The sequence below is a fragment of the Carassius carassius genome, chromosome 18, assembly GCF_963082965.1.
Source record: "Carassius carassius chromosome 18, fCarCar2.1, whole genome shotgun sequence".
In the NCBI taxonomy this organism is placed as follows: Eukaryota; Metazoa; Chordata; class Actinopteri; order Cypriniformes; family Cyprinidae; genus Carassius; species Carassius carassius.
The window spans coordinates 15,624,996-15,643,100 of NC_081772.1; the positions used below are offsets into that span (position 1 = coordinate 15,624,996).

At 37.2% G+C, this 18,105-nt stretch overlaps 1 protein-coding gene across 6 annotated transcripts; it reads left to right on the plus strand.

Moving 5' to 3' along the window:
* The first annotated feature begins 2 nt into the window (after positions 1–2).
* On the plus strand, positions 3–15,247 carry LOC132092530 (DCN1-like protein 4). Of its 6 annotated transcripts, XM_059498805.1 has the most exons (12): positions 84–379; positions 2,342–2,406; positions 2,516–2,586; positions 5,832–5,871; positions 7,268–7,355; positions 9,570–9,658; positions 10,420–10,490; positions 10,583–10,674; positions 10,776–10,884; positions 12,022–12,126; positions 12,774–12,876; positions 13,017–15,247. In XM_059498805.1, the coding sequence occupies exons 5-12, from the start codon at positions 7,285–7,287 to the stop codon at positions 13,070–13,072; spliced, it is 696 nt and encodes a 231-aa protein (XP_059354788.1). In that variant the 5' UTR covers positions 84–379; positions 2,342–2,406; positions 2,516–2,586; positions 5,832–5,871; positions 7,268–7,284; the 3' UTR covers positions 13,073–15,247. The 6 variants fall into 6 exon arrangements, with proteins under 6 accessions (XP_059354787.1, XP_059354785.1, XP_059354788.1 ...); XM_059498804.1 differs by lacking the exon at positions 84–379 and adding an exon at positions 3–77 and having other exon boundaries at positions 2,342–2,586; XM_059498802.1 differs by lacking the exons at positions 84–379; positions 2,342–2,406 and adding an exon at positions 3–77.
* The last annotated feature ends 2,858 nt before the right edge of the window (positions 15,248–18,105 follow it).

Below are 18,105 nucleotides of genomic sequence, written 5' to 3' on the forward strand. Positions count from 1 at the left end.
CCCGCCCACTGGCCGGTCTGCAGACTGACTCACACAAATACAGTTGTGTTTCATAAAAATGCACTCAGATGCGTCAAGTAAGTACAATAGTGCGTTTTCACTGTTATTCGTATTCTGTCGACCAGTGATGGCAATTGCGAACCTTGACAAGTCGCCGTGACTTCTTTTATGATGTATGATTCGCTGTATTGACGCATTTTGTGAGTGAAGTAGCCGTTACCCGAGCATTCAAATCATCAGATTGACTCTGAGCTTGCTAGCTGCTCTCTTTGTGTTTTTACCCCGATGTCTTGGACGCTTGCAAGCAACAACATCCTTGCAAGGGATAACGCTGCATTTTAAGCTTCTTTGCTTGAGTATATACAGCGATCCGAGCAAGGTATCGGATCCTATTTACACAATACACTTGCACACTAATTACCTTTAATACCCAAATAACCTTAAGAGATGCATCTCATCACAACTCGAGCTAGCGATGCAGAGCAACCGAAGAGCAAGTTAAAGATTGTTGTTTTAGAGCTAAACAGGTCAGTGTGTTTTTGAGAAAACTGCGGTAAAATGACAGGCGGTGAAAATTGTGACGCAGTTGTGTAAAAAAATAGTGCTTGTAAACACGTCGAGTATGATCTGGCGCATTACTGTACGTCCCTCTGAAAGATCAACTGCATTTCGTTGTGAAAAAAAGTATTTGATCAAAGATAAAAAAAATATTTTTGCAGCATTTGGGTCGCATTCATCAGCCGGGGAGAGTACCCATTGAAATTATGATATGAGGAATTCTGGGAAATGTGGTTTATTCAGCCGAACCATTTCATTGACAAACGCAGGCGTTGATTGTCGTTAGACTACATTTCCCAGAAGTCCACAGTCTCTTTAAATACTTTGTAAAGTCGTTGCAAGTTGTGTGTATATATGCACTCATATGTGAACTATGTGGCAGAACATCTTATTTTCAACTGCAATCAGTATAGAGATGTGAATGTCTGTAATGTTTCGGTGTGAATGCGAGTAATACTGTTTCTTAAATGTTTGGGGTATTTCATATCCACTGACATTCCTGACAACTGCGTCACACGTTCACAAATAGTCTCGTTTTATGTCGAGTTTGCTTTAAAAATGTCCTGGATTAGATACCGGACTCTGTTTAAACTGAATGTCTTTCACCAACTCTGAATTTAATATTGTTTCGGGTGCTTGTCTGCTCGCCCATCGCTTGTTTAGAAAGGCCTGCACCGAGACGTATCGTTTTAGATCCGAATAGCGTGAACGTGGAACTTTATCATGTGTGCAAAATAAACCATATGCGTATGTAATTTTCACATCGCTACGTCGGTCTTTAATTTCTCTAAAAATGTGTAATACTAACCTAGTTTTCATTCACCAACACGTTTTGTCGTTTGAATATTGTATAGGGTTTTTCCATTCCGACTGAAGTCAGAAACAGTCTAATAAATACCAAATTATTTACTATTCATATTATTTGAAAACAAACAAATAAACAAAACATAAAATGTTAACAATAATAAAAAAAAAATCGCATTAAATTTAACCGGGAAGCATTCACAGTATAGTAGGAACATTGGTGCCTGATCCACCTTCATCATGTTATTAATTTCACTAAAACGAATGAAAATAAGAACCATATACTTCAAAAAGGGTTTCTTTATGTTTTAGAATATATAAGTTTTTTCATTGCACTGCATGAGGACAGTTCTTAGACACTGAGGTCTAGTGAACCTTTAAGAAGATGCCATTGGCCTTTAACAATGCACATCTATTCATATCTGAATATCGTTTTTTGATATTTAGGCTATTTTATCTTTAAGAATATGCTGAATAAAAAAAAATATCTGGGGATCTAAAAGTAAATTAAAGACTGAAAGGCAATTGGCATTACTGACTTTCTTTGAAAACAATTAAATTCATCACATTACCACATATAATGAATCAATGCATCTTTTGAAGTGTTGGGTTACAAGTTTCTGGAATATTGCCATTTACTTTTTGTGCAACTGGAGTTAAGTATATCCTTTAAGCCGGTTTCAATCTGTATATTTAAATCTCAAATATATCTAATCCCAAATCCTGCGTTCATACATTTTTCTGAATACAGAATATAAGCCATGACCTGATATTTATATGCTGGAGAAATATGACCTCCACACTGGGATTTACTTTCTTGATGAAACCATACTTGATAAAAAGATTATGGATGACTGTGTTGGTAGGCGGCTATATTTATAATTAAGACACAGAGCAGTTAAATGCATATTGTATGCATTAGACTACTAGAAACACTTCAGCATCTCAAGTGGCCTCTCATATTTCTGTCGCTCTACAGGATGACTGGAGCAGAGGATTATTTCCCATATCCTCAATAATTTCAACATGTAGACTGAAGACACTGTATGAACATATACATACGCACCACAACAAGCAACACACGGAAACCTACGTACAGCCCAGATGTGTACATAACTGCCAGGAGTAACAGATGTTTGTATGTCCCTCACAGATTTCCAGCTGAACGCTCATTTGTCCACAGTGGCCAGTATCCACAAGATCTACCACACCCTGCACAGGCTGGTAAATATGGACTAAGTCTGCATGCACTTAAATATTCTTCAGCTGGATTGCCAGATTTAACATTAAAACCTCTAAATAGTTTAAACCAAGAGCATTTTTACAGGTGGGATTTATGCACATTTTCATGTATAGTGAATCTATATTTAACTTAATTTGAAAGCACTTCTGTTTGATTTATCAGCCTTCAAACATGACTTTTAAAAGAGAAAACTTTAGGCGGCATTAGAGTAGATCATTTACAACCACGATTATGTGGGTTATGCAGATTTTTAGACAAATCTGCCCTGTATTTGTTAAAAAAAAAAAAAAACCCAATCATGACGTAAAATACTTTTGAAAATAATTTTTTTCTAAACAAACAGGAAAGGAATAGCAGAGGAGTAGAACTAATATACATACACACAGTGGGTATGGAAAGTACCGTATTTTCCGGACTATAAGTCGCACTTTTTTTTTTTCATAGTTTGGCTGGTCCTGCGACTTACAATCAGGTGTGACTTATTTATCAAAATTAATTTGACATGAACCAAGAGAAATGAACTAAGAGAAATGCACCAAGAGAAAATATTACCGCCTACAGCCGCAAGATGGCACTCTATGCTGCTCAGTGCTCCTGTAGCCTACACTGAAGACATAGAGCGCCCTCTCGCGGCTGTAGACGGTAATGTTTTCTCTTGGTTCTTAATAAATACGACTCATATGTTTTTATCCTCATCATGACGTATTTTTGGACTGATGCGACTTATACTCAGGTGCGACTTAGTCCAAAAAATACGGTATTCAGACCTCCTTAAATCTCACTCTGTTATATTGCAGCCTTTTGCTAAAATCATTTAAGTTCATTTTTTTCCTCATTGTACACACAGCACCCCATATTGACAGAAAAACACAATTGCTCACATTTTTGCACATGTATTTAAAAAGAAAAATTTAAAGTCACATGGTCCTAAGTATTCAGACCCTTTGCTCAGTATTTAGTAGAAACACCCTTTTGATCTAATACAGCCATGAGTCTTTTTGGGAAAGATGCAACAAGTTTTCACACCTGGATTTGGGGATCCTCTGCCATTCCTCCTTGCAGATCCTCTCCAGTTCTGTCAGGTTGGATGGTAAACATTGGTGGACAGCCATTTTCAGGTCTCTCCAGAGATGCTCAATTGGGTTTAAGTCAGGGCTCTGGCTGGGCCATTCAAGAACAGTCACGGAGTTGATGTGAAGTCACTCCTTCGTTCTTTTAGCTGTGTGCTTAGGGTCATTGTCTTGTTGGAAGGTGAACCTTTGGCCCAGTCTGAGGCCCTGAGCACTCTGGAGAAGGTTTTCATCCAGGTATCCCTGTACTTGGCCGCATTCATCTTTCCCTCGATTGCAACCAGTCGTCCTGTCCCTGCAGCTGAAAAACACCCCCACAGCATGATGCTGCCACCACCATGCTTCACTGTTGGGACTGTATTGGACAGGTGATGAGCAGTGCCTGGTTTTCTCCACACATAACGCTTAGAATTAAGGCCAAAAAGTTCTCTCTTGGTCTCATCAGACCAGAGAATCATAAAGCCCCGACTGGTGGAGGGCTGCAGTGATGGTTTCACTGCATCTCTGCATCTCTGGAGCTCTGCAACAGTGACCAAGGCTCTTCTCCCCCGATAGCTCAGTTTGGCCGGATGGCCAGCTCTAGGAAGGGTTCTGGTCGTCCCAAACGTCTTCAATTTAAGGATTATGGAGGCCACTGTGCTCTTAGGAACCTTAAGTGCAGCAGAACTTTTTTTGTAACCTTGGCCAGACCTGTGCCTTGCCACAATTCTGTCTCTGAGCTCTTCAGGCAGTTCCTTTGACCTCAGGCCTAAAAAAAAAAATTGTTTGGTTCCGGTTTCCGACCGACCCTGTCAATTTATGTGCGACCCAAATTTATTTTATGAGACTGGGGAAGAACGGTCTTTCTCACATCGTTAATTAAATTACAGTTTCCTTTAAATGCTGTTTTACACTTAAGTAATCCGTTAAAAACCATTAAGTATTGCATCAAAACCCTTTAACTGTCAATTCCTAAAGTGAGCTATAACTTAAGGTTTGGAAATCGTAACATTAAGAGAAACACGGGGGGAGTCAACAATATATCGCGGAACAGAGAGGGCACTGACAACATGCTGACAGACAGGACATTAACATTACCAGCTTACTTTTAATATGAAACAAAGTCTCATTTGGTTATTTCACCTTTCAAATGTGGTCATTTTTTAAAGAAATGTAAACAATAAATACCGTTTTGTGGCTCTTGAATGTGTCGAACAGATCGCTGTAAGTTAGATCATCAGTTAAAACTAACTGATCGTCTCTTGCTTCTAGTTAATTTATAGCATCAAAATCAAATAAACCACATAAATGAACATAGAAGATCAGAAGAAATGGACAGCACCTGAGTTAAATATGAGTGTCACAGCAAAGGGTCTGAATACTTAGGACCATGTGATATTTCCGTTTTTTTATTTTTATTTTTTATAAATCAGCAAAAATGTAAACAATTCTGTGTTTTTCTGTCAATATGGGGTGCTGTGTGTACATTAATGAGAAAAATAAAAGAACTTAACTGACTTTAGCAAATGGCTGCAATATAACCAAGAGTGAAAAATTTAAGGGGGTCTGAATACTTTCCGTACCCACTGTGTGTGTATATATATATATATATGTATGTATGTATGTATGTATGTATAATTACATGCAAAATTTTGCAGATGTGATGACAGCTGACATTGTAGTGTGAATATTATCAGACCAGGCCATAAATCCTCTGTTCCCTTGTGGTTCTTATATTGAGATTAATGCAAAATCTGACACTGCTGTACTGGTCAGTGTTGCTTGTTTTGGTAGATAGATTAGCATTGTGGGATAGCAGTGTTTGGCTAAATGTGAGGTTAGGACTCTCAAAGGCATCATTACATTCTAAAGATTAACCTTTGATCAAGTCATTTACTTAAATAACTACCCTTATAACCCTGATTCACACAGAATTTTGCTTTACATTAACTTATTTCCAGAACTTTCCTCCCCAAGAAGAGCACAGGCAGCATCTGTAAAGGTTACAGGAATAAAAGATGATCAGTCACCTACATCACACACACACATATGCTTACTTTTCTTCTTTTTTATGGTGCGGTGCTAATAGCTGCTACTCTGCTGCAGAATGTTGTTTGAGTAAGAGAGAGAAAGGGGGATTGTGAGTGTTAAAAGCTGTTTCTTTTTTTATACCATAGAACCTGACAGAAGACGTCGGCCCAGAGTCTCACGGTACAGGTAGTGACCTCACCTTGCATCCTTCTCCACCCCTTCATAACCTTATCAACTAATATCAAACATATTTTATTATTATTATTATTTTTTTACTGCAGATTTACAGTTAAATTACAGTTAGAACTTAAAGGGTAATTGATGCTGGAAACTTGCCTCATGATGTATATTTTTTTTCTTCTACACAGCCATTTAAAATTTGGAGTCTTAAGATTTTAATGCTTTTATTCGGCAAGGACGGTTCAAATTGATCATAATTAACAGTAAAGACATGTATAACGTTAGAAAAGATGTCTGTATGAAATAAATGAAGTTCTTTTGAACTTTCGATTCATCAAACAGTCCTGAAAAAATGTATCACAGTTTCCCTCTTATTGGTGATCATCTTACTGGTTGCAAACGTTTAAGAAGCTTGTGTATTTTTACTATAATCCTTATTTTTTTTTTTTTTAATCATAGAAGTAACATTCCTCCAAGAGCTCTTTTGAGTTTGCAGGCCATTTTATAGGGGACATAACACACACATTTTCGGCCAATCTCATGTCAATCTTGAGTACCTATATAGTGGTATTGCATCCTTCATATCGTCGAAGAGGCTTTAATTTGATCAGATTTATAAAAGAAAATCAGCAGAGCTCCTGGAGACAAGCTGTGGGCGGAGCTTAAGAGTTCACCTTGTACACTTACGCGCCGATTGCTAACACAACACAGAAATTTGATCCAGTTTTAATTACTACCTGCGGGTCCAGCTCATGAACAGGATCTTTTATTGCTTGGGCTGCTCCAATATGCAAATCCAGCGTCAAACTGGGCCTTGCTTATAAAACATTTATCACTGAAATGATGGGAACAAATAAACACACTTGCGAAACTCCGTTGCTTTTCTGGAAAAACAAACTGAATCCACTGTTCACGTAATGCTGGGTTCTTTGGGAAGCTGAACAAGGTTTACTTTCCCTCACATCCAAAAATCACACTTCTTTGGATACATTATTCTTGAGTAAGTCCTGTGCAGCGTTGCCGACAACTTCAGTAACCCCATTGGAGCACATTGATGGGCTGCTCTTGCTTTCGCTCTGGTTGCTGGTTGGTGGTTGCTGGTTTGCTTTGTGCGCGCACTCTTCCAGGAGAAGTTCCCATACAATACATTTTGTGCTCAAAAGTAACTTTCCGAAACTTACACGAACCCAGAAGGAGTGTATTCGGCACAGAAATACTCTGTCATACGTCCAAATCGTTGAGAATCCAAATGAGAATCCAAATATTTAACAGTGTAAATAACTCAGAATGCACAAAATAGCATAAGTAAATGAAGACATAGCCCTGGTTTGAGGGAGGGAATTACTGAAAAAGGACACCAAAAAATAACCATCTTCTTGTGTTGTCTGTCTCTCTTTTCCAGCCTGCTGCTCCAGAGCCATGCCCCCCAGGAAAAAGAGGAGACCCACTGCTGGAGATGACCTGGCTGCTAAGAAAAGCCGGCAGGATAAGTATGCTCAAAACATTCACCTTTCCATTCATCCATCGATATCTCCAGCCTTTCATCTCTGTCCATTCCATCTGTCCATTGACCTTCCTCTAATTCACTCAAACATACACACTCATCCATCTAGCTAACTTTTTGATTAACAACTGTGTCTGTCAAATCACGTCAATTAAGAAATTTAGTATTTATACACAGAAGGAACTGCATGTTTTTATAATATTTGAATGTCTATAGAAAGTTGCAATTATCAAATCTGTTAAAGGAGCTATGTGGAGGTTTTTACTTAAAAAAAAATCTTTAAGATAGAGTTTTCATTTGTACATGTATGAGCCAACCATGATGTAAAAAAAAGAATGACACCTCGACTGTCCACCACAGTTGCCTCTATCAGCCTGTAGGCTCAATTGTGTGTGGAGGAGTCGGGCCCGAATTGGCGCGAAAAGTCACAAAATGTGACGTCATGCGCGTTCTCGTCTACTTGGGTTTACAACCGTACGGCACGCCAGCCATTATAGTAAGCAGTGGCAATAGTGTTTTCAAATGGACTCTGTGGATGGAAAGAAGTAGGGCTGAAACGATTCCTTGAGTAACTCGATTACAAAAAATGATCAAGGCAAATTCCCCTGCCTCGAAGCCTCTTTTAATTTATTTTAAATCTCACGTCAGGTTCTTTCGTAATGATTTTTTTAATGTGACAACGCGTTTACGTCACCCACAAAGCGGAAGGAGACACAAGCGCTGCGTCCGAAATCGCATACTGCAAGGAGTCAGCAGTGTTTTGATTTGAAGGCGCGGGCAAACGTAAAGAGAACGTCCTGGCGTGTGTCCATTGCAAGATAGAGCTGGCATACCACAACTAGGGCCCTATGATTTCCACGATGCAGAAAACGCGGAGGGAATCGCGGAATCCAGTCATAAAAATGGAATTTACAGTTTAACGCGGAATGGCACGGAATTTGCCAAATTTTGAATGAATTATTCAAAAATAGGTCATTGCACTTACATCAAATCACGATATGGAATAATGTATGTAAACATTAAGCCGGAATAGTCTATTTAAATATGAATCCTGCATGTTCTGCGTGTCTCTGTTAATGAATGGCGCAGAAGCACTTCTTTTTTTATTTACACACACTGAAGCGCACGTGACTCTCGCGTCTGCTGTCTCGTGAACACGAACAACATCTCCAAAACTGCTCTGACAGTCACTTCATGAGCATTTGACCGTTTGATTTGAGTAAAACTAGTGTCACATCACATACACAGAACTGTAAAGGTACGTCAACCCGTCAAAATAAAAGTCCGGTTTAGTTTAGACAAGTATTTGCCAGAGATGTATTACTATTGTCAACAGAATGTACATAGCCTACTACTAAAAAAAAAAAAAAAAATTCAAACATTCTTTTTTTTAAGGTTTAATCACACAACATTTCTTCCATGTTTTATTTTTAATAGTAAATCCCCTTTGTATACCAAAAAGTTAAGTTTGCTTAATTTTCAATAATTAAAAGATAAATTGAATTAATGTTTTATGTGTTTAATGTGCATCTCAGAAAATGCTTTATTTAAAACCCCAATTGAATGGCACTTAAATGCACTTAATTCATCTGTCAACTTTATTGTCACTGTTAACAGTACAAGTACGGACAGAGAAACAATGGGTACTAATTAGATGTTTATTTTTGATGTATTCTTTGCATTTTAAAAAAAATGTTTTTTTCTAAAAAAGGAAACTTAGTTGTTCATTTTAAGAGACCCAGGAGTCTTATTTTTTCTTGCATAATTAATATTGCACTTTAATAAAGCAAAAATTTTATCCGATTACTCGATTAATCGATGGAATTTTTGGTAGAATACTCGATTACTAAAATATTCGATAGCTACAGCCCTAGAAAGAAGCGACCAGCCTCCAGCACAATTCAGACACTCCTCGTAAGCAAAAAAAAAAAAAGAGCGTGCGCACTGAGAACGAGCATGAGACTGGCTGCAGTTCCTCTAATGGCCACTGGTGTCAGTAACGGTTAGAAATTTCAGAACCTACGCAATGCTCCTTTAATTGCACCATCAGATATCTTTGTGTCTGTGAATTTCTGCCCTCAGAGCATGTGTCTCTTCTTGTTTGAATCAGATGGAGCATGTTCGTGCTTAAATGTGTATACAAATGTGTGTTAATGTGTATTTAAATAGCTTCCACTCAGTCCTTGTCTGTTCATTTCAGTCTTTACAGAAAACAGGAGGCATTGCAAATTCAGGAAGCTGAAGCTTTTTCTAGCAAGAGATGTCTAGAATGGTTCTATGAATATGCAGGTATGTGGGCGAAAATTTAAGTCATATTGATTTTGTCATAATACTACGAACTATTGCATATGTATATATTTTTTTATTTCGTTGATATAATCACATCAGAACCTGGTGGTAAACTGATATAATTTGACTTGATAATGTCTAGAAGGCAGTGAATAATGTCACCTAATTTTAGGCTAGATTTGTTTGTTTTTTTTGGATTCAGAATTCCTTGTGGCTTCAGACAAATGAAGTTAAGATGCAAATAGAATGACTATAAGTATCTACTAACGTGCATTTGGAAACTTAAGTCACATTTTAAAAATGTCTGAATTTCATTGCATACAAAATATCAAGTATAGGATAAAATATCATACCAAGTGGCATCTGCAAAAAATATGCTTTTCTGAGAACTAGCTTCACTTTTTTAAATTATTTTAACAAATTGGTCTCACAGTGATTCTTTTTTGTGAATATATACAGTAAAGTCCATTCCTATTAAGTTCAAAGTGCTCTGGCACATTAACATTTGAACATGTTCCACAAAGTTTGACAACTAGAAAGTGTCCAAGACTTTTTGTTTTTATTTTAAATGGTATACCCATTGCTTCTTCTTGAAATGTTTTGATTTGATTTTAGTTTATGTATTTCTTTAAAATAAATGCCATGTGTTTAATGTAGTGCAAAGACATTTATACATTTTTAATTGTGGCTTATGTGTCTAAATACTTTTTGGGGCCACTGTATATAATAGTAAATTGTGTTTGAATGTGTCGTGTAAATAGGGTGCGATGACGTTTTTGGACCGGAGGGGATGGAGAAATTCTGTGAAGACATTGGCGTAGAGCCAGAGAATGTACGAAAATAAACTGATCTAATATGATTTCATAGTTTACTCTAAACATATTTAGCTAGTAGCTTTACATTTTAATGTATGTTTGTACGCAGGTAGTGATGCTGGTATTGGCCTGGAAGCTTGATGCCCAGAGTATGGGTTACTTCACTTTACAGGAGTGGCTCAAGGGAATGGGCTCATTGCAGTATGTCTGGCTAAACATGGACCTTAAATGCATCTACTACCATGCTACCTTACGTATTCTCATCCCAATCTTCACTTTTCCTCTTCTTCTGTCAAACACAGATGTGATTCTACTGAAAAACTCAGGAACTCTCTAGACTACCTGAGGTCTGTCCTCAATGATGCCACCAGTTTCAAGCTCATTTACCGATATGCCTTCGACTTTGCCAGGGTAAGTGTTGTATATGCATTAGGACAGATGATTGATGAACATTAATCATTATCCACTTTACAAGCTCTGGTCTTCTTTAAAGACTTCAGCACTATATTTGGTTTTACCAGTGGCTGTGCATATGGAACCTTTCTGTGTTTCTTTTTTTTTTTTCTTCCCTGCATGCATGCTGGGCACATCACAGTCCTTCAGTTACATCAGACAAGGGCTTGAGACTGCTCAGAGACAGAGATGGTGCTATTTTGGGTTGTTTCACCTCTTTGTCTGCTCGGCAGAAGTTTCGCTTGTCCAGATAGATTTTTTTTCCCACTCCCTTGGTATGAATTGTATAGCGCGACTGGAGCTTTGCTGGCTCTTTGGAATGGCTCAGATGAAATTGCCGGACTAACTTAATATTGTTTAGAAAAATAATGCTTGTTGAAACATTTAATTTGGGATGCGTCTGCCATAATACTTCAGCAGATATTCCATTACATAGCAACCACAGCATCTCAACTGAAAAAAAAAAAACCACTGCTGGGTGTTTTCAGCTGGCTTTTGTGGACGCGTGACCTGATTGTTACCTGAAGCTACACATACAGCCTGAGTTAATTTTTTTTAATCAAATATTTTTAAAAACTGTAGGCTACTGTACTTAAATGTTAAGTACAATACAATTTCATTTAATCTTTTTTTTTTAAGTGCAGTTTCTTAACATTTAGGTATAGTACAGTTTTTATTTACTTTTTAGGTACAATATACTTTAATTAAATAATTATTTAAGTTTTTTTATTTACCTGGCTGTAAGCACAGTGCAGTGTTAATGTTCAAACTGTGTATTTACAATGTTTAAAGTGGCTGCCAATAATAAATATTCTTATTAGGAATAATTACCTGGATTATTTTTAACTGCACATAGCACTACTGTATTTTAATGTTGGTCATTATGGTGGTACTTGGAGAGCCAAATATTTTCTGAGGTGGTTTCAGAAAAAATTGCTAAGTACTGAAGCGGATGCAGTTTAAGTACCTTGGCAATAATTGGTCATTTACAGAATGTTACTTCACCACTATAATTGCTAACTAAATATTTTTATTTTAATGTGTGAACTTGTATTCAAACTCTTTAAACTTTAATATGTTTCCACTCCTTTGCAGGAGAAGGATCAGAGGAGTTTAGACTTGAATACTGCCAAGTGCATGCTGGGACTTCTGCTTGGGAAGATCTGGCCATTGTTTCCAGTGTTTAACCAGTTTCTAGAAGTAAATATTTGAAACTTTACAGTCTATCAGTGTCACTTTAATTATTTTACATGACCAGTCAAATGTTTGAATTCATTCATTATTATTACTCATTTGAATTAATTCATTATTACTACTCATTATTACTAAAGGGATAGTTGACTCCAAATTCTGTCATAATTTATTCACCCACTCATTCCAAAACTGTATGACCTTTTTAATTCTATGAAACATAAAATAACTTGAAGAATGTTGGGAACCAAACTGGTTTGGTTACTAATGATTTCCTTTGTATAGACAAAAATAATTTATTTTATGTTCAGCAAAAAGAAAGTCATGCAGTTTTAGAACAACACAAGAAGCAACAAAAAAAAAGTAAAACTATTAAAAATTCTTATATATTTGACATTCAGCCAAATTCGTGCATCATGAAATGCTTTTTAAACAGTATTGAGACAGTTCTACAATTTTATAGCTACCATTCTGTATTTGTTTGAAGAATCAAATTCACCATACATTTTAAATCAAAAGTTTTAAGAAGCAAATTTAGTGAGTACAGATATTTGACTGGTAGTTTATACAGATATTTGCACAGCAGTACATATTTTTGTATACTTTATTTTTGTGAAATGTTTGACAATTATTCCTCTTTTTTTTTCTTCCCACAGCAATCTAAGTATAAGGTTATAAATAAAGATCAATGGTGCAATGTTCTAGAATTCAGTAGGACTATCAATCTTGATCTCAGTAACTATGATGAGGACGGGGCCTGTGAGTACAAACACCCACAATTTAACATATCTGTATAGTTATAATTATTACACCCCAATTTAGACATCCATCATTCCTTTGTAAAATGCAGCTGGAAGTACATCAGATTTGTCTTTTGACTCATTTTTCTCTTTTCTCAGGGCCAGTGCTGTTGGATGAGTTTGTGGAGTGGTATAAAGACAGAGAGATGTCGTAGCGACAGCTTCCCCATACTTACCACAGTCACCAACTAGAAACTAATTGCCAACTATCACAATGACAATGAGGACAGAAACGGCTTTGAAACAAACATCTAGAAAACAAAGTACAATTCAAAACTGAAGTGTTTGGGACAGATGATCGTGGCCCCTGGCCATGAGGGCTTGAGTGTGTGTATGTGTTTGCATAGAATGTAATTATTATTGCACATGTTTGTATGTCGCCCTTTTAGCCGGGGCCATAGGAGGGTCACTGGTGGTTGTGTGTTGGAGAAACACCACCTCACCGACTCCACCTAATGCCCCTCATAGCCCACAATGCATTGTGGGTAAGCACACGGCCAGTGTTGGTGCCGCCTTCCCACCCCACTGTGATGTTTCATATTGCTGTGAATGTTTCAATAGGCTCTTATAAGGAGGATGAATTTGGATTCTCCACAAGGCAGGGTTGGTAAAATCTCCCATTCTGTCTGAAGTTTAGGTAATTAGGGCTTGGAAGGAAAGAAAAAAGGAAGAACCTGCTTGGCTTTTACTGAAGGTCAGTGACTTATTACTAAGACTTTATGGGTCAAAAATCAAAATAGCTTGCAGTGTCGCTCTGCTGATGTGGTCCAACACTGTTTACTATGTTTTTTATGTTAAAGGATGATGACAGTCGGAGCCATGTTACCATAGATGCATAGCGACCTTTACCATAAGTTTTATTTTTACCAGTCTCACTGCACTTGGTTGCCATTTAATAAAGTGCACCACATGCAAGAGCTTTAAGTACTTCCTCTGGTGGTGCATCAGTATCCTTATCACCACTTACATACTTGATATTGGTTATAAGATCATCAAAAATATTCTTCACGTTCACAACATTATACGTATCTCGAGCGTAGTGCCCAGTTTCTTTTTCCTGGCTCAAATTACCATTGTGCATTCGTGCTGGCAATGACAAGATATGTCCATCTTATAAAAATGTGTGAGCAGGTTAAAGTGAATGTGGAATGCATTCATTATTTGATTCCTTAGCAATGCAACTATGCTGTCCATGTCATGGTTAAAATGCCAGGACATGGATCTACGTGATGGAAATGAGAGCGGATGAGAGAAAGCTGTTAAAGTGCACTTTTGATTTCTGTGATGAATTGCCACAAAAATATCAAAACAGGTATCCTGCCCTAAACACTGACACTCCTTTGGCCACATCCTCTTATGCAGATTTTGGGGTCAGATGTGATCACCTTAACCCATAGTGACCAATGCCTAGCAATTATTTAACGTTCTAGTTATGTTTGTAAAACTGAGTTTTGTCTATGGCTGTGGCGTGAAGTTAACTTGTCATCTGAACAAGAAAAAAAAATGCATGCATGCATTCTGCAATTAGAGCCGTCTTCGTGAATGAATGAAAGGTTTATTCTTTTTGTACTGTTTTTTTGCTCTTTTTTTTTTTTTTTTTTTTTTTTTGTACAGGTATTCGTAGAAGTGAACCTTTTTGTGCTTAATTTGGGTATCCGCGGTCATGCAGTCTTAACGCTTTATGAAAAACATGATTGTGTGATGGTATTTAGAGCTTAAACACACTTGTAACCTCATCTGTTGAGATGTTCTTCTCTGCATTGCCTTCTCCACCATCTCCACCAAGTGCTAAACTACCCTGTACATGAGTGACTGCAGCATTTCAGTATATCTGCAATTTCAAGCAGACTTACTTATTTTTGTTATGTTCATCTTATAAGGTATTACAATACAGAGACAAAAATTATTATTAACTTTATTAAAGCTTCTTTTGGGTAACCTTTTTTTTTTTCAAGACATTTTTGATCGTTTTAGAATGAAAGTTGCTTACCATAAATTATTTATCAAGTTATTCACAGCATTTAAGACACCAACAGTCTATGTATGCTGTGCATGCTGGCTAGCATCCGTTTAAAGAAAAGTCTACAGACACTTGTCATAATCCCATTAATCTGCACCCATTTGTGCCTGAGGTTTAAATAATGGTTTAAAATTAATTATTTCAAAAGATAGACAGGTTCCCTATGTTATGACTGTTGCTTTTGTTGGAGGAGTATGTAATGCAGAGGTCTGAGCACTCATCTGACTGTATATATGTATGGATGTGTGTGTCTGTGTTTGTTTTCACTGTAACCTCTCTACATTCAATAAAAGGGGGTTTATTAACTAAATGTGGAGTTATTTCATCTGTTTTAGATGTCATGTTTTAAGAATAGTAGAATAGTTGTTACTTGGACTAACAACTATTCTGGAGTCATGCTGAGACTCTTTCCCTGTTTGCTGGAAAGCTAGTATTCAACAGAAACCATAAAGATTTAGTGAAAGGGACTGAAAAACAGTGATTCGACAGCTTTGGAAGTAAGTTTATAGCCCCATTAATGGATATAATGCACATCATGCATTATGATGACTGATAAAATCAGTCAACTCAATGTTTATAATCTTAGACAAAACACATTCTTATGTACATTCATACATTGTTTCAATGCAAAAAAGAATAGAACTTCTATTTATGAAATACTGAAACATGTTCAGGTCGTGTTTATAATTATATTACAGTATTTTACTCTGTAAAAAGCAAATCCCCAACCTCAAAAACTGTGATTTTGAAAGTATAAGTATAATTGCTTGTCTGGTGAGTCCAAATGAACTCTTTAGCTAAATAAAAAATTCCCTATTCTTTGGAGTTTGGACTTGGAGCTGAGTGTTGATGTACTCTGAGTTTTAAGGCCACGTAAAACTGGGGCTTCAACTCCTTCTGTGCGTCTGGAAGTTAATGTGTTCCTTGTAGATACACTGCTGTAAGTATGTTCTGTTTGGGATGGTGTCACTCCATAATCTGCCAATGATCTATCTTCCTTGTCGCCACCTTGTTGCATGGAGGCAAGGGATGCAGTGTTGAACTCATCTATTTCCCTTCTACTTTGCTGCAATAATCATCTGCGTTCTTGCTTTTGATGGACTTCAGAATTTTCTCTGAGATACTCTCTGGCATCCTCTTGTTCTAGGGCAGGTGGGGATGTCTGTGGAACTGCTGGTGGCTCATCTTGTGGTGCTGGTACATCCACATCCACAACCTCATGTCCTACAGATTGTTCGTCACTGGACGAGGAACTTGACTTTCTTAACACTGACTTTAGGCCACTCAGTTCCACTGAACTGTTCATGAGCTCTCCTTTAATAATGTTGTCCTTGTAAGTAAACTCGATGTCCATGATTCTGATTCAGCTTTTATTAATAATGCAGACCCTTTTTTTCATTGAGACAGCAGGTGACACCTTAGATTATAAACTGGACCATGTGGTTTCTAGGTCTGTGTTTGTTGTTGGCATTAAATCTCTTTTTAGTAAATTAGTTGAAGACGGTGGATCACTCTTTGTGAATCCAATGTAGCTCTTTACATTTGGGATTTTATAATGATATTGGGGTTGCACTTTATTTTACAGTACGTGTACTAACATGTACTTATAGTGTACTTACAATGTATATATCTAAGAAAGTTCTGGTAATACAAGGTAACTACATGGGGTAGGGTTAGGTTTAGGGGTAGGTTCAGGGTTAGTACCTAGTTATTACATAGTTATTGTAATTACTATAATAAGTACATAGTATGTACATGAGGAACAGGACTGTAAAATAAAGTGCTACCGATATTGGCATCATTAGTCAATGCTTTATAATCATCTTCAGATGAAGAGTTTGGTCTCCTAGTTTCTTTGGCTACCACAGATAGGTTGACTCTTCAGCTGAGAGAGCAGTTGTTGTCTGAGCTGGAGAGTGACTTTCAGCATGTGTGAAATTAATGTATCGCTTAACTTTTGGTATTTTATCAAGATGTGCTTCAATATGTCCCCCATAATTGTCTTCATTTGCAGTTTGTGTGACCTCCACCTCAGATGAAGTGCTTGATCTTTGCATTTCTAAAATGACCTCAGATATTCCTCTTTCAGCTGATAGAGAAGTTGTTGACTGCTCAGGGGACTGATGTGTGAATCGAATATATCTCTTAATTCTTGGTATTCTTTCAAGATGTGCTTCTGTTTGCCCAACAACATTGTCTTCCTTAACATTCTTCTAAGGGAAAGGTTGTGCTTCATTCTCAGCTAAGATACTAAATCCTGTTTCTGTCACCTTTACAGACTTTACAGTGCTTGGAAGAGGAAATGGTGCAAGACCCTGGGAAGGTTCAGATTGTATGAACTTAATCTATCTTTTCACTTTTGGTATTTTGTCAAAAGATGCACCTTTTTGTTTAAACACATCATCATGAATAGATGACTCAACATCATCATCAGATGAAGTTCCTGATTTCCTTGTTTCATGAAAAACTCCAGATATTCCAAGGCTTTTAGCAGAGAGAGAAGTGGTTGTCTGAAAAAAATGTTCACTTTCAGGCTTTGTGAATTGAATATATCTCTTAACCTTTGGAATTTTGTCAAGAGATGCTCCAGTTTGTCCAAAGACATTGTCTTCCTTAGCAGTTAGTGTGACATGCTTGATCTTCCTGTGTCTTGAACTACCCACAATATTCCAAGTCTTTGATCTGAGACAGCAGATGTTGACTGAGCAGGAGATTTACTTTCAGGATGTGTGAATTGAATGTATATTTTAAATCTTGGCACTCTGTTAAGAGACACTTCTATTTGTCCAGAGCCATTGTCTTCCTGAACATCATCCTCCGATGAAGTGCTCTCCCTAGTGGCTGGTTGTTTCAGTTCGGGCATCTTCATGGATTTTTCTGTGGTTAAAGTAAGAAATGGTGACAGATTCAAGAAATATGGTTCAGATTGTGTGAACTTGATATACCTCTTTACTTTTGGGATTTTGGCAAGATATTCATCTGTTTCAGTGATATTCTCTTTTTTAGTAGCCAGTTTAGCATCTTCCTCAGATCTCCTTGTTTCTTTAGCTACGAAAGTTGACTCTTTCAGATGAGAGACCAGTTGTTGTCTGAGCTGGAGATTGTATTTCAGGATGTGTGAATTGAATGTATCTCCTAACTCGTGGGATTCTATCAAGAGATGTTCCT